Here is a 16631-nt window from a genome sequence, read left to right on the forward strand (position 1 = left end):
TACATGCCCTTGTTAAAAAGTCCCTCCCCAGCTTTCTTGTAGGCCTCCTTCAGAAAGCTGTAATGAGGTCCCCCCAGAGCCTTCTCCAGGCTGAAGCACCCCAGCTCCCAGGCTGTCTCCAGAGCAGAGGTGTTCCATCCCTCAGATCAGGTTCATGGCCCTCCTCTGAACAGGGTCACAGCCTTCTCACGTTGTGGGGGCCCCAGAACTGCACACACACAGTGTTCCACGTGGAGTCATTTTTATCTATAATATACATAGTTTTATAATATACCTTTTATGAGACGAAACACAGGACACATTGACTATTATGTTTTAATTCAGAGAAAGAGCTATTGAAGCAGCAGCGGCTTCAGTACACCAGCCACGGGGCAGGGCTGCCTGCCCTCGCCGGGCAAGCCCCGCACCCTGCTCCCGCCGCCGTCCTGCAGGGCGCCCCTCTCCCCCATTAAAGTTTGGGCAGTTTCGACTCCCTCGCTCCGCCGCCCTCGACACAGGGAAGCGCTGCGGGAAGCGCCCCGAGCGGCGGCCGGCACAGGCCGAGAGCAAAGGCCGCCCGAGTGCCGCCCTCACGCCGGCCGAGCCCGGCCGCTCCCCGCCAGCACCGGCGGGCCGGGCCCGCGCTGCGGCCGCGGCGGGAGGGGGGGCCGATGGCGACGGCGGCGCAGGGCTGCGGGCGAGGGGCGGAGCGCAGAGACCCTGTGGCTGCCATGGCCGCCTCCCCCTCCCCGCAGCCTCCCTTAAATACTATGGGGCCGTAGCTGCGACGGCCGCCGCTGCCGAGCGCACCATGCGGGCTGTCATCGCCTTGGCCGCGGCGCTGGGCAGCCTGCTGCTGGGAGGCTGCCTCCTGCGCCTGGGCGGCCAGCAGCCCCTCCGCGCCAGGTAGGGCGGCCGGGCGGCCTCGCCCGCGGTCCGGAGCCGGCTGGGGAGGGCGGGAGAAGCTGGACGAGCCCCGCGGGGCGCGGCGGAGCCTGGCGGTGCCCCCGGCTCGGTCTGCGCTCGGCGCGGGTCGTGGGCAGGAGAGCGGCGCCGCTCTCGCCGGGTGATGTTCAATCACTGGTCCTGACAACTTTGTTTTCCCGTCTCGCTTGCCAGGGGCTGGGAGGAGGACGCAGGAGTAGCGGCTGTCACGCCGAAAGTGGTGCGAGCCCTCAGGTCTCCCCTGACGCCCCTTCCTCAGACCGAAAACAGGTACGGGCTGGACGCCCGCAGGTGGGTCCGTGAGGTCGGGTCTGCAAAAGCAGAAATTCGCCTTCGCTCCGGTTCATTCTCGCTTTTGTTTCGGTAGCTTGATCAGAGAGAGCTTTAGCGATTATTAGGGCAAATGGCACTTCGCTTTAACTATAATGAATTATTTGTCCATGGGCCCCCTTATTGACGGCTGTCACTCTGCCGTTGGTTTCGAGCCCAATAAAATACTGCGTAGAGCAATTTTGTTAGCGTACGATGCAAAAAGTGCCTGCTGAATGACATGTTCCAGGTATCTTTTTATTCTCCTTTCCAGGAAGGTGGAGCTGGGTAATGCTGTTACTGTTTTTGTAATCTGTATTTAGTTAAAAATACAGATTTATCATTTACAATCTATTTACAACGAAGGCAAGACATATGAAGCCTGTTTAGTTTTGGGTTGGCATTGTACTTTGTGGGAGCCCATTCATTTGATCCTGTGTCTTGACCTTCTAGATCAGTATAGATTTTTGCTTTACAGCCTGTTATTTTATACTGTGAAGTTTAATATGAAGGTACTTTGTAAAATCAGTTGTGAAACGTTGTGCCTTCAATACTTCAATGCAGACTTCAATACTAATGACTATTGTTTTTATGCTCTTGGGTCCCCACACACTGTAGGAAAACTAAGAGTGCAGAAGATGGTGGTGTAATCCACACATGAGATCAATACTATGTAAGAAGCAGTTTTGAAATATTTTGCTTTCTTCTTTTACTTTATATGCCATTATTACCTTTACAGCTACCATGACTATATTATATGTTAATGTATGTTATGGTCAAAAACACATTATAAAAATTAGGAAGAAATTAAGAATTGGGTCTTTCACAGAAACTATGATGTCCTGGTTGTGTTGAAGACAATGGTGACAGTGCAGTTAACCTTACTGTGGCCACCATCTCACTCAGTCTAGCTGAATTTGACAGCCTATGCTTTCCCTAAGTGAATGCAAGTGATGTTAGTTGCAGTAATGATTGCAGTGTACCCTAACAGTGCATTTCTTACGTGTTTCTGATGAGATACTCTTGTGCTCTTTTCCTCAATATTTAAAACTTTTACAAGCTGTAAGTTTATAGCATCTTTCAAAGTTAGAGTGAAAGAAAAGGAACAGAATTCTCCAAATGTTCCTACCTGCTGTTATGAGCTTCTAGCCTGCTTCTCTTTCCTGTTCTCATTTTTTCCCTTTCTGCTTTTTTTCCCGTCTTTCTCCCTCTTGATATTGGTTTTTGCAGTATGTACTGTTCTGCTTTGCTTTGTTTTGTAGCCATTACTCCATTCTTCTTTCCACTGTGTTTTGGGTTGTGTCTGTGGTTTCCCCCTGGCCCATCTCCTCATGCTCTTCCCTACTAGTTTCTGAGCTGCATCTCCTTTCATTCAGCTCTCTGTGTTATACCATGGAGCTGAATTGACTAGAAATGCTGACAGAGAGCACTTCAGAGAACAGTCTCTTTCCCATCTGCTGTTAGTACACTCAACTGGAGCAATGAAAGTAGAAACAACACATACCAAAGAGGTCTGAAAATCCATGTCATTTTTTTTACCTTTGTAATAGGGCAAGTGAGATTGCGATTTTAAATATGTATTTTTCCTTATTCTACTTTGAGGATTTTGACACCAATTTGAAGCTAGTTTTTGTCAGCTTGAAATTGTATTTCTTCATGACTAAGTGTCTGCAAAAGTGTGTCAAGTAAATAATTCATCAAAGAAAGTTTCAATATACTCAAGCTCCTGTTAACTGTAGTGTCTTTGGAGAGATGTCTTGCCAGCTGAATCCGAGAGTGGATGTGCTTTCTCACCTGACTGACTATGCTCAGTAAGCTGGCCTGACAGGGGTTTGTGGTGCATGTGTGGCTAATGAGAAAGGAGAGAGAGCTGCTGGACTGGACTGACCAGGAGCTGTTAGTTCATCCAGAGAGCAGCAGGACTGGGCAGGGAGCCATGCTGGAGGGGTTTGATCCAGGCAGCAGCTGGACTAGGCCTGGCTAAGGGCCATGCTGGAGATGCTTGATCCAGAGAGCATCTGGACTCATTCAGGAGTTCAGAGCAGTCCCTCAGTGATGGAGATGGATGGTCTGGTCAATAGGAATTAGATTCCAGTGTGCTGTGGGGTACTGTGGTTCTCCGAAACAACCCTGATCATTTGAATGGCATTGCTGTGTTATTGGCAGCAAAGCCCTTTCCTGCATAAGAGTAAGAGGATATACATGGGTGTTTCCAGGATAGGAAAAAGAAAAAACCTAGGCACTATTCTTGACCTCCAAGTAAAAGTAATCTAGACAATCTTCACAGTCACAAGCTAATCTTTTTTATCATTGTTTCCTTTGCTGTTGGAGGCATATTTGTAACCAGACATCTCCCAAAGAATCTCTAAGGCCCTATTATTCTGTTGCCTTGCAGTATTGAAAGCTAATCTGTTCTTTTGCTTTGAGTAATACTTTTAAAAGGATGAAACTGAAGGATGAAAGGATGAAAAGGAGGGGATTGGATCAGACTCTCTTAGATATTTAGGCAGCTATTATGTGCAGCAATGTTTAAATACATGGTGACCAGGCACCTAAAGTTCTCTGAAGATCTGTGCCTTAGTAAATAACCTTGATGACGTGGTTTGTCTCTTACAGGACGTTGCTTACCCCTTTTTCTTGTTAAGCCTTAGCTAATTGGGGTAATGTGACTGCCTCTACAGTGCGACTTGCATGCCTAGTCTTGGGATCATTTCACAGCCTACTGTGCCTCTTAGTAGGGTTTCTTACTGAAAAGAAAGCCACTGTTAGTAAGATATGTCTAGTAGCCCCCAGATTTATTCATGGAACCAGTGTCATTTGTAGTGCAATAGTATGTTCTCTGGCAGATTCTCCTCTCTGTGCCTCATACTGTCCTCTCAATTTTTGAGCTGTAACTGCAAATACAGTTTATATTTTCTTAATACAGCCTTCTTATTATTTCAACAGTACAACCAAAAAAAGAAGTCTTGCATTTTTCTCACCTTTAGATCCTTGGTCTTCCCTCTCTCCTTTCCTCTCTCCCCATTTGTGTTTGTTTAGTGGTTGCATTAATAGTAGAACAGAAGACTCAGTACTGCTAGTGCTTATCAGGGGAAAATGAAAATAGTAAGAGAAGCTAGGTAGTATTTTCTTTGTTATGACACCCAGGGTGTGCTAGGTTAAATTTAGGAAGAAATTCTAGCTCCTATTATACTACCCAGGAATATGTAATAGATAAATCATGCCAGCTCCTGCAAGAGAAGTTAAAAAATAGCACTATTTATGTATACTTTATATAAAAGAAACAAGGCAGCAGTACTCTAAAGAGCTGACCACCATTACTCTGTTAGTCTGTGTTGCCAGTTTTAAGGCATTCACTTACTATTTCCCCAGCTTGCTTTCTGTCTTTGCAGGTCCAGGGCAAGCACGGGGTAAAGACCACTGAGGTAATTGACCAGTGGGAGGAAGTGATTTGAGAAGCTATGGGTAAACAAGTTAGTATTAATACAGTGTTCCATAGTGTTGATTTCTCCAATTCCTCTCTCAGCAGCCGATCTGTATGCAGGCCTAGGAAATAAACAGCTATACTTAATTAACAATGCTACAGAGACCTGTACATTTGTCTCCTGACAAAATACTGCATTCAGGCAGTCAGAAGGGGAAAAGAGACAGGCTAATACCACAATTATGGAGTAGCCTAGTATATTGCACAAATAATTTACTATAGTTTAGATTAGTCAGCAGTGGAGATCCACTTCACTAATTTTTCTGCTCTTTTAATATTTTGCCCCTTCATCCTCAAGTGATGCAGATATATTTTAGGAGCCTATTTTGAACCCATGCCTCATGTATTAGTTCTGTCTAAATGAATAGGTGTTCAGTTGAAAGCTGCTGCCAGGACATATTTATGTTCTGACAGTGGTGAAAGGTTTCTGTTTACTTGGTCCAAGTGAAACTGCTCTGTCATTCTATTGTGTGCCCTTGTAACATGATTTTGGTGTAAGTACCTTATTCTTTTCACTTCACCTACCATGAGGCTCTGAATGTTGCTTGTCATGTTACCTGTCATGCAGTTTATGGATTTTATAAATAAAAAGTATCTGATGTTATACATAACCCTGGTGAATGCACTGGAAGGTCTTTCAAATAATTTCAAGATGCAGTTTGTGTTAAAGACCAAATTTAGCATTCCTTAGGTAAGCAATACGTCTATAGGAACTTGAAGAAAGATAGTAGGATCAATCCCTTTAACAGTTGCTGTGATTAATGTTTCAAGACAAATTCTTACTCCTGAGGTTTGATGAAGCAATTTTTATAGTCCATTTCACCAAGAATTTAAATTGTGTATTGCCTTATTAATCAAGGTGTTGTGAACTTTAAAAACATCACTATATTCTTATCATCTGATTAATTTGAAATAGTGTCAAAGACAGCACTTAAGAGCACCCTTCCTATGGAAGTATGGATTTTGGGTTTTTCAATAGTATTCAACTAACAGATGATGAGATTCAAATATAAATTAGTCCCTTCGAGGGAGAGATTAAGACAGAAGATATTCACAATCTGGATAATGCTATTCAGTGCCATTTTGGTAGAATGATAAAAATGTGCAATTTTGCATACAGGAATTATCCTTTTTAGCTGGAGATGCTCAGCTGGAACATGCTTGGAGCTCTTGTGCTGCTTCAGACAGACGAGATCAAAAAGCTATAGAAAAGAGCAACAACTTATTATGCTGGGTGTGGAGTAAATAGCCAACGAGTGGGATTTTCCCTTACTTTCAGGGTGGACTTACTAGGGAGGTGAAATTTTTGTTGCTTTCACTGCTGCCAGACAGTTCAGTTCTGAGAAATTTTGAATATCTCATCCCACATTCTTAGTTTCTACCTGATTTTGAGGGATATCTAGAAGAGTGACCTTTTAATCTTTGTGTTACAGTATAACTCACAGCACCAGTTTTTCCATCTGCCTTTTTTCTTTTCTTGTCTTCCCTATCATTCCTCCATCTTATGCCCATCCCATTTTCCTAATCTGATAACTGGGGTTGGGTTTAGTTTTGTTTTTAAACGGTGTGCCTTTGCTTTTCCTTCCTGCACCTTTCTGCTCACCCAGAATGCTTGCAATACCCCTCTGTCTGGTGATTTCCTCCACTAAGGTTCCCTGTTGTCTCAGGACTGAATGCTGCAGGAGCAGAAAGAGGACTTTCCATATAGTTTCTGTCTAAAGATGGAATCAGTCCTTGTCTCAAACATTTTACAGTTTGAGGATCTGCCGTCTTCCTGAGAGCAAGATATAGAATAAAAACGTGCTGATAGATAAGGCACATGGTCTTAATCTACTGTGGATTTATTAAAGTACAGATGGTGTACTTCTTGAGTTCCTAGAATTACCATAGGAAGTATGTGGTCCTCAAGCTGTTCATATATGATTAAAAAAGCCCCTGTTTTTCAGATTTGGTCCAATGAGATTGGCTTTGAGAACATCTAAGCCCTAGGGAAAATACAGCTGAAATTTCCCTGTATCATCAGTTTTATGAGTTCAAGCCAACAGAATGTTTCTACTTCAAGTTCTCATTCAGCTTAATATTTCACAAAATTAGTTGAATGTAGCCTGATACCTGCGTTGTTAGGCACATTACTGATTTCATTGCAGAAGTTGTAGTGCTGCTCTAAGTAGTGAACAAAGACTGTCATCCACTGGGTCAGGTAAATTAATTTAGTGGTAAATGTTGCCTTGCACAATTGTCTGAAATGAGCAGAAATTTAATCTGACTTTGATGTCTGCGCAACTTTGCCGTGAATAATGCAGTAGAAGTCTGGACTGTCTCTTGCACACCCATCTTATCTAAGTGCAAAAAGATTTCACTCATGTGAAGCAGAGGCTCCTCTGACAGTGAAACAGAAATTCAGAAATTTAACTTTTAATGGAATGAGTAATTGCTTCACATCTCTTGAAAATAAATTGTTTTAATTTTGTACCTTTTGCGCCACATAAAGAGGGTTAAGTAAATTTTATGTACAAAAAGCCACAGAAGAAGCATTTTGGTGATCTATCATGTGGCTGTAAAAGTGATTGTGAGGCTTTAATGACAAAACAGAATAGGGATTTATTTTGTTCTCTTTTTTCTCTGACTTCCTCTTTTTTGAATTTTTCGGGTCTTGAAAATGATTACCTGAAAACAATTGTGTATTAAAAAAATGAGGTAACTTGCTTGTGTTGATCTTACAAATTTTTAAAAGGACTAAAAGTCTGTGGAGTAAAGCTTGTATTAGAGAGAATATTTATTCATTGCCCCACAGATCTCAAGACATAAATTAATAGGAAGCTGTAAGGACTTGTAATGGTTGTCTGCACAGAGTTGTGCAAGAATGTTGGTACTCTGCTAATGCCCCTTGCAGGGAGCTGATCAAACCTAGCTGCCTGCTCTGACTTGGCAGTCGTCACATGTTAGACGGTCTCTTCTGGCCAGTGGTGGCTCAGGAGGGCTGGGGCCACTTCTCAAATCAGCATCCAGCATCTTAGGTTTTGGTTATAATGAAAGGCTTATTTGCAGCAGTAACATGCACTCTGCTTTTATAATTTTTTTTTTCCTTTCTATTACTTTAAGATGCTCTTTAGGCAGCTAAACTTTTGCCTGTAGCCATTTCTCTTATTTTAAGCTGCAGCTGCAGAATAATCATTTGATGTTACTAAGTTAGAGAAGCAAGAGAGAGGAAGCATGAGAGGAAGTAGTGCTACCTAAATTTGTTTGAGAACTGGAAAGGGCCTACCTGGTTGTTCTGCATAGACAGAACCATGCAGACCAAGCTGCAGTAAACCTGTGTACATAAATTTTTTAGGCAGAATATTTGCTAGCACTTGCTATGTGAGATCTGCAGAGTTCTTAGCTTTGAACTGTGTGCTCTGAGAGCCTTCTGCTATTTGTATTTCACTCCTTGAGAAAAAATGAGATAAAGAGCTGTATGCAAAGGCGGCCAAGGAGCTCTCAGTAGGCAGTGCCAGCTGTTACTATCTATTGAAGTCACTGCAGAACTGGAAGGATAGAGGTTTATGTTGTGTTGTCTTACTGTTTCCCTCAACAAGGGGCATACAGACTGGATACTTCCTCAGGGCCACTGAGTGTATACTGGGAAGAATTTATTGGTGGTGGGAAGAAATGAAGAGGGCTGTTCTCTCTCCTTGGCAGCCTACATCCTGTGGAAATTGCTACTAGGGGTGACTAACTCTAGAAAATTCATGGGCCATGGAAAGAAAAAGAAAGGTGGTTCTTTCCTTCCCTGTCAGCTATGACCATGAGAGTCAGCTCAGTAGCAAAATAAACAAGCATTTATTCTTCTTTCTTCTTCAGTCAGTCTGCTTATCTGAAGTGTTTGAGAAGAGAATGCTCAGGAGAGACCTTATTGATACCTGAAGGGAGGGTGCAGGGGATGGAGCCAAGTTCTTCTTAGTGGTGCTCAGTGCTAGAACAGAGGCAGTGGTCACCAACTGGAACACAGGAGGGTCCCTCTGACCATCAGGGATCACTTTTTCACTGTAAGGGTGACTGAACACTGGCAGGCTGCTCAGGCAGGTTGTGGAGTCTGTGCTTGGAGACATTCAAAAGCATCTGGTACAGTCCTTGCTCACTCTCTCTAGGTGGCCCTGCCTGAGCTGGGAGTTTGGACTAGATGAGTTCTAGAGATGCCTTCCAGCCCCAGCCACTCTGTGGTTCTGTGGCATCTTTCCCGAGCAAGTCTTCAAAATCAGCTTGTCAGAAATCTTGTTGCCAAGGGGTCTCCATGTTGTAGAAGGTGAAGTTTTGGTCCTTGTCAGTACAAGCAGTGATGGCTCAGAAGCACAAAGCAGGAAGGCCTTTCTCTTGTGTGAGTGCCTCTGTGCAGAGATGTTTCACTTGTTCTCTAAGAACAGCACACAGCCCCTCTGTCTTCTGTGTTTCTACTTCTGGTTTGAGCAAAAGGCTGCAATATCCAAGGGTTCTGTAAGTAATGAATCAGTGGAAAGAAGCAAAGAGGAGGGGGAGGTGGCAGGGAAGAACATGGTGAGGGGCAGGGAAAATAATGCCAGAGAAGAAATCTTTAGGATAAATGGCAATCTACAGAGTGGAAGGCTATGTTAGAAGAGGGTGATTGTATGAGATTGGACATAGATTCAGGATGAACTGAGGTGAATGGAATAAGACCTTGGTATTTCAGTCATTTACTAATTTACATCTCATTCTTCTACAAGGACTGCCCAGAGCAAGAGGACCACACAGGAGTTTGGTGAAAATAAGACAGGAATTAAAGATCACTATCTGACACTTCCCCTGGCTCCTTTTACAAATATTTGTTCTTTTTGTGTAAATAAAGAATAAACAAGGCAGGAAGTATTATACTTGAATCAGTAAGTTAAGGTCAAAGTACGAAGATCCATTTCACCTGTGGATGGACTTTCCTGTATATATTATATTCACTCCAAATATTGCATTTCATCAGCAATTTTAGGAAATCACATCTGGTGAATATTTTACTAGTGAATATATTAAATATCTTCAAAACTCAATGTTCAAGAAGCTTTCAATTTCATTTGTTTTTTAAAATTACATTTGCTGATTACAGTGTAAAGTGGAAATTATAATTCAGACTATGAAATAGAGTTATTTTAAACAACCAAATATTTTATAGTGCCTAGCAGAAAACTCTCTTTTAATAACAAGAGCTTCACAATAGAAGTCTGTAAGGTTTCTTTAGTAATGTTTTCAGCTAAATCAATGGTTATAATCCTACTGGCATAATAAAGTAAATGTGACAACATTGGTAGAATATGTTCTCTCTTTTAAAGTTTATTGCTTTTTCTCCTCCTGCTCCCTTTTAACAGAACAACTCATAATAAAAATGGAATTTACCAGTTTGAACAGGCTTCAAAATGTAAGGCAATTCAGGACAACATTTTGTCATCATCTATCAAGAAGAAAAGGTAGGTGTTTGCTGTCCTTTCAGCTTTGTTTGTTTTAAATAGAAGGGTAAAAGATTGTCCTTTTTTACATAATTCTTGGTTTATTAAAGGGGAGCTATGCAACAGAAAACTGAATTTGTTCAACCAATGTTTGCTGCATTTTTTTCTTTTACATGGATAAGATTTATTTGAGGTAGGATTTTAACTTTTTTTAATTTTCACAATACAAGATTTCTTCTTGGCAGTTAGCAACAAGTTATTCACAAAAATATTGAGTAGAAGTGTGGGGTATAATTTCATTTTTGAGAGTCTTTTCCCTGACTGGTGAGCAGTCCTGCTTTTATGAGCAACTTCAGTTAATGAGTCTGTTCAGCATTGCTAACTAGAGGAAGTATGGAAATGTACCAGTATAAAGACCTGCTGGTTAGTCACATGATTGCATTATGATTGCAAGTCCACAGGAAACTAACAGTCCAATTTTAGACACATTGGGGAAAAAAACACCCCAAATAATTTTGCATTTCAACTTGCTGTTCTGTATTTTTCTGGCATGGAGAAAAATCCAACTTTGATATCAGTCCTGCTCAAATTCCTTGTCACTTTCCAAAGTGAAAAGCTGAGAAGCAGACAGTGATTTTGACATGTAACATCTTTTCCTATATCAATGCACCAATAAACAAAAGGATGCACCAATAAATAAAACATTGAAGGTAAGAAAGACTTCCCATTAGGACTGAGTTGAAGGTTAAAATGGATGGTGCCATGCTGTCTTTAAAAGTGGGAGCTTCCCTCCCTGCTCCCCTCCATTTGGAAAAAGAAATAGAATGAGAAACAAAAGGTGAACTAAAAACAATTATATGCCTTTCCCTATTCAAAGTACTGGAGAATTCAAATTTTTACTTAATGCCAAAACAACATTAAATAATGATTTGAAAAACATACTCTGTCTTTTCTGCCCCCTCCTCTTTTTTATTGCATTTCAAGACCTTTCACATCTCTTTAAATCATTATCTTTCCAGCATTTCGTCTTTGCTCTTATTATTACTTCTTTATTTATTTATTCATTCTTTTTTTCCCCTTCTTTACAATCTCTTCTCCCATCAGTATTCCACTTCTTTCAGCAACACTATCTTTGAAGTTTTTATTCTTTTGAAAGGTTACTGATGCACTGATAGTGAGAGCTGGAACACAGACTGGCAGAGGTAAAATAATGCAGTTGAATGAAAACTTGAGTGATTAACACCAAGGGGAGGAAAAGCAGTCACTGTATTGCTTTCAAAATCCATTTGCAGCAATATAAATGCTGTTGTTTATCCCACACATTGCAAAGTTTTGCAGTCTTTGGAGATGAGCTCTTCACATTGAGAACATTTTGGAGCTGAGATTATGGGAGGAACTTTACAAAGTACAAGACTTTTATTCCATGGTTAAAGAGAAAGGGGTTGTACCATTTAATGAGGCAGAAGATGAACTGGGCAGGTAGGAAGAGAAACAGATGCTTGGGAAAGAAAAGGAGCAAGGGATTGCCTTTTGCCATGAATATTGCAGCTTTTGACCTTCACTGAGAGGGACTGCAGGGATTTTGTTGCTTTTTCAAGGTGTGACCCATGGGTGTGGTATATAAATGCTTTATATTACAGTTCTAGCCTTGGAGGGACATTCTGGACATTCCTGCCTCTTAAACTGGAAGGAAGAGAAAATAGAATTACTAATTTAAAGCTTGTCAAATGATTTGATAGTAAGAAATGCTATGTAAGCGGGAAGTTATTGTTATTATTATAACAAGTATGTGCTGGTGGTGACAAAGAGCCTGAAGTGCTGAGTTTTGCTAGCAGTTTTCCATTTTTATTCTAGAGCAACCCCCGTGTAAAATCTCCTGAGGGCTTATAAAACTGATATTTTTTTTGTAATGTTAAAACGTCCAGAGGCAAAACAAAGCCTCCCCTTATTTTGCATTTCATGCCACAGTTTTTCTTTTTTATTTGTTTGTTTCTTGAACATAAACTGCCAAGTAGAAATGTGTCCTTTTTCCACTCCTGCTACTCAGTCTTCCTTCTAATTCAAAATACCTTTTTTACAAGCTGGTATTTAGCTTTAGTAAATAACCAATGAGACTGCATCTGTCTGTTCTGACATTTTACCTGTTGTCTCCATACTGTTTCTACACTTTTGTCCTTGCTGTTTTCCTTTAGATATCTGCCAAAAAATTAGAAGATACTAGTACTTTGTCCGTGGTTCAAGTGTGCATAGTAATTCCGTCTTAGCCACCACAGTTAACACAGTAGGTCACTTCTTACCTGACAAATACTCTGGGGGAAAAAAAAAAAGTCTTCCAGGTGTTATTTGTCAGTCAGGCTCATATAGTATAAGTGAGCTTCCTAGGACAGCAAATTATTATAATGGTTGTGGTGCAGGGGGCAGACAAAAACAGGACAAAAAGACCCCATGTTTCATTCATTCACTCTTCTCAGCACTGTAATCATTGTGTTGTCCAAGTATTTTTATAACTCAATTTACCTGAGCCTTTTTTATCTTAATAATAAAACCCTTTTAGCATCAGTGAATATGTGCTGTAGGCTCCTAGGTGCCAGTGGAAATCTATGTAATGTGCCAGCTCTTTGAAATGGAAGAGTGGAGAAGATTACTGTCTGGGTTACAGCAGATTCATGAAATGATTCCCTGATAGCCTGAACTGATTTGTTTGGAGAAGTGAGTCCCCAGGCCTCCTTTAAAGCAGGAAATGCTAAAATTAGCTTTCTGAGAAGAAAACAAAGTTTTCTGGGCTGTAAACTCAGCTGCAGCAAATCCCAGAGCTTCATGTTGAGTCTTTAAAAAATTATTTCTAGGAATGCTGTCTGTATTAGAGTTCATTTGATTGAAACCTTTTACTGGTGTGAGCAGATGCCTTGCAGAACTTCCACAGTTGGGATCTCCTGTCCCCCAGGACAGCGTGCTGGGATGTCTGTGCTGCCTGTGGCACTGTGCCAGCTGGTAAAGACAAGACCTGGAAATGGAGCTTTTCTATGTGAGCTGGTGAGCTTGGATAGCTCTGAGCAATAGCAATTCTGTCCAGTAGAGACAGCTGTGTAAAGGCTGCAGTGTTCTTACTTTGTAATTGGTGCTTTTACCCGAAGTGCATTTTCTGTTACAAGTATGAGAGGGCCCTTACAGTTTCTGACAGAGAGGGCCTATGTTTCCTATGAGGTCTTGGAACTGGCATTATGGATTATGCTTTCATTCTTCTCCCTACCAAATGTTTCCCTGTAACTTACTAAAAAATTGTCAGTCAATGCAATTTCTTTCTGAATAGATGGTAATTTCTCATTTCATATCTGACTCTTATCTTCACCTTATCAATGTCTTTAGGCTAGAATTTGCTTTTGCTGTATTTTTTTTCTCCTGGATAACTATAGTGTAAGTAACTCTTTGTGGTCTGTTATCCTATTAATTTCTGAAATTTTTTTGTAAGTGCAAGCATCTAAGAGTGATTTCTTGCTTATATTAAGGAATGAAACCAGATGAGTTACTCAACATCAGAATTGGCTATTTCGGTTTTATGCTTTTATCTCACCTTCACCCCACAAGCACTCCCTGCCCTGCACTCCTACTGACCCTTGTCTGTCCACATAGTGACTCAATTTAGGGATTAGCTTCAGCAGGAAGGTAGTTCCATTTTCTATGGCTGCAGTTCCAAGGCTGGTAACATACCAGCAGGCAGCTGCCAAAATAGGAGGGCCTTGATCCCTGTTTGTCCATTTCTACCTTTGTTTTAACTGGGTGTGGTCTTGGATGGAATCGTTTGTCTGGTTTAACACAGTAAGAAGAAAATGTATGTGCATTTCCTTGTCCTTCTGGATTAATTTTTGCCCTGGTAGTAAAAGTGGCCTATGAAGGCATTTGACAAGTGCAAAACCTGGCAAAAGAAAAACAGGGGTGGAGTCAGGTAAGTACCCATAGTGACACAAGGCAGTTGGACTGGACGGAGGAAGAATGTACTGGACCAGGTCAGATCAGCTACAGCTGCAATGAAACTAGTTTTTTTTTTCTTTTCCTGCTTCTGCTGATTGAATTCTCTTGAGTTGTGAAGGGCTCAGTAGTTTAGTTATAATCTCTAGTTCCATTAAGAGTTTCCTAAGTGTGGAGGATGAAATTTGTACATGTTGTCACAGGTGCAAACTTGAGCCAGAGACCAGTTTTAATGCAAATTCCTCTTAAAATTATAATTTATTTTTCCATGTGGAAATTGGACATGATTTTACTTGGGGTAGGATAAATGAGTTACCTTTAGCAATTGCAGTACTTTTATGAAGCAAACAATCTGTTTATTTCAAATGTGGAACAGAGAGTAGGAAGCTTTCAGATAATTGACCTCTGCTGCTGCAACCACCAGAGCTTTTTTTATACTCCTTTTTATCAATTCTTGTGCTCCACTTAAAAACAAGTGAAGTTTCTTGCCATCCCAACTCTTGTAAAACTGTTCAAAATAGACACTTCTAAGTGACAGCTTGAATAAACTCATGAACATTTGGATCAACACCAAGCTATTTTTGTTAAAATAATACAAGTTAGGTCTTGTATGGAGACTTGAGTCCTATAGAATTTTAGTCACGACATCCATACCATCTTTTCTTCCTATTCCTCCAGTTATCTTAAGTCAGTTATTGTTTTTAAAAACCTGTATTGTAATCCAGGCACAAATGGGAGAAGTAGTAACATTGAACATGAAAGCAAAAAATGTCTTAATTCTTTTGACTTGCATGTTACAAAGTATTTCGCTTATGAACAAATTTAAATCTCTTCAATGGATTTTCAAGAGCAGAGAGCTTTTTGTAGCAATGTAACCAAAGTTCTGGATCATGTAAAATAGCAGATTGTTTTGTTTTACAGACAGTTTAAAGGAAAAATTACATCTGTAAATATTGGTTTGTTGTCTTTAGATGATTGAGCTTTGGAGATTATATTAAGTAAATGAAAGAAAAGGCATAAGAAACGTTATGTTTTATCTTGGCCAGCAAGAGCCACTTTTCAAAACAGTTTAAGGTTTAAACCACTAAGTACGAGAGAATTATTTATATTATTTTGGAATTTTGGACTTGAGATGATTTCCAATAACTTCAAAATATCTATGGTTAGTTATGTAAGTTTGAAACAAATGTACTTTTGAAACTTTCTGAAGTTCATTAGGACACCAGTACTAAGAAGAGATGTTTAATAGGTCATGCTAGTTAAATGAGGATAGTGCTGTTACAAATTACAAAAATAAAATAGGTCATGGAGTTCTAAAAGCAATCTATTATATATGCACCATGCACATTATTATTAATAAATGCATCATTTGAGTGTTTTTAGAGACTGTTTCTAAATATACATACATATGTATTCTAGTGTTTGATGTTGTTTCCTTTTTTAGATACTCAGAAGATTATTATCTTCACATAGTCACAAAACTGCAGAACTGCACCTGGGTAAGGAAACCGGAAGAATCTACAAAATTCAGGTAATTTTCATTGTCTCATTAAGAAAAACTGTTTACCCTAGATTTTTCTAACAAGCCATAAATTTAAATATTCCCTTTTGAACAGATAATTTTGTATCGCTTGTAGTAATTTCTATCAACTTTTTGATGCTGGGGCTCTTCTTGTTTGTTGGAATTCAACTATGCAATAGAATAAAAGAACTACATAAGTAATTACATCTATCTTCACATTAATGAGCAGTAAACTAACTTAAGTAGAATGAATTAAAATATTCCTGGCATAAAGCCTACAGTGTTAAAAAAGTACTGATAATGTTATTTTGTCCATTTGAACTGGCACTCTGATAAAAGGCTATAATGAAGCAGTGTGTTCCTTACCCCAAGACTATTGCCTCTATTGCAGAAGTGCCCGAGGCACTCATTAGATTTGTCACTGCATGTCATGGCCCCTGAGCATGACAGCACATGATTCCATCTGTCCTTCTTTGGGATGGCACAGAAGGACATGCTCAGTAGGGATGGTGAGCTCTGAAAAGACTAAGCTCTTCATTTGGAAATCATGCTGGTTTTAAAGAACAGCTTCACTGTGCCATCCCTGTTTTCTCCAGGGAACAAAGCTCTCTTGATTTACATTTTTACATAGATCATAATTAGAGATTCTGTCATGACTGCTAAAAACAAATAAACTGACCTAACTTCCAACTCTTTGGAGTTAACTAGCATTGAGAGCTTAATATCCACATGCTCAGCATGATCCCTTTGGAAGAAGTAGTTTTGGGGTGGGGGGCGGGACAGGATAGAGGGTTTTGTGCACCATAAATTGCTGTGTTTGCTGTGTATCCCAGCTGACTAATGGTGTTTCCCAAAGCTAAGGTAGGAGTATACACAGAGTTAAACTTTGTATTGACTCAGGCAGGCCTCAGCTGTGCAGAGAGCTATCAGCATGATAAGGAGCTGTAAAGCAACTCATTCCATCTCAGAACAGGCAAGTGTCTTGCACAGAGTTGAC

General features: G+C 40.5%; 1 protein-coding gene across 3 annotated transcripts in view; it reads left to right on the top strand.

Moving 5' to 3' along the window:
* The first annotated feature begins 722 nt into the window (after nt 1-722).
* Nucleotides 723-16631, top strand: part of ST8SIA6 (ST8 alpha-N-acetyl-neuraminide alpha-2,8-sialyltransferase 6) — a 45144-nt gene continuing 29235 nt past the window's right edge. The window contains exons 1-4 of one of the 3 annotated variants that reach the window (XM_066552705.1): nt 723-885; nt 1099-1215; nt 10069-10167; nt 15557-15643. In XM_066552705.1, coding sequence (XP_066408802.1) covers nt 791-885; nt 1099-1215; nt 10069-10167; nt 15557-15643 — 398 coding nt within the window. In that variant the 5' untranslated portion in view covers nt 723-790. The remainder of the gene's footprint in view (nt 886-1098; nt 1216-10068; nt 10168-15556; nt 15644-16631) is intronic. The other 2 variants (XM_066552713.1, XM_066552720.1) reach the window with 2 other exon arrangements.

This window comes from Molothrus aeneus, chromosome 1 (genome assembly GCF_037042795.1).
Source record: "Molothrus aeneus isolate 106 chromosome 1, BPBGC_Maene_1.0, whole genome shotgun sequence".
Lineage (NCBI taxonomy): Eukaryota > Metazoa > Chordata > Aves > Passeriformes > Icteridae > Molothrus > Molothrus aeneus.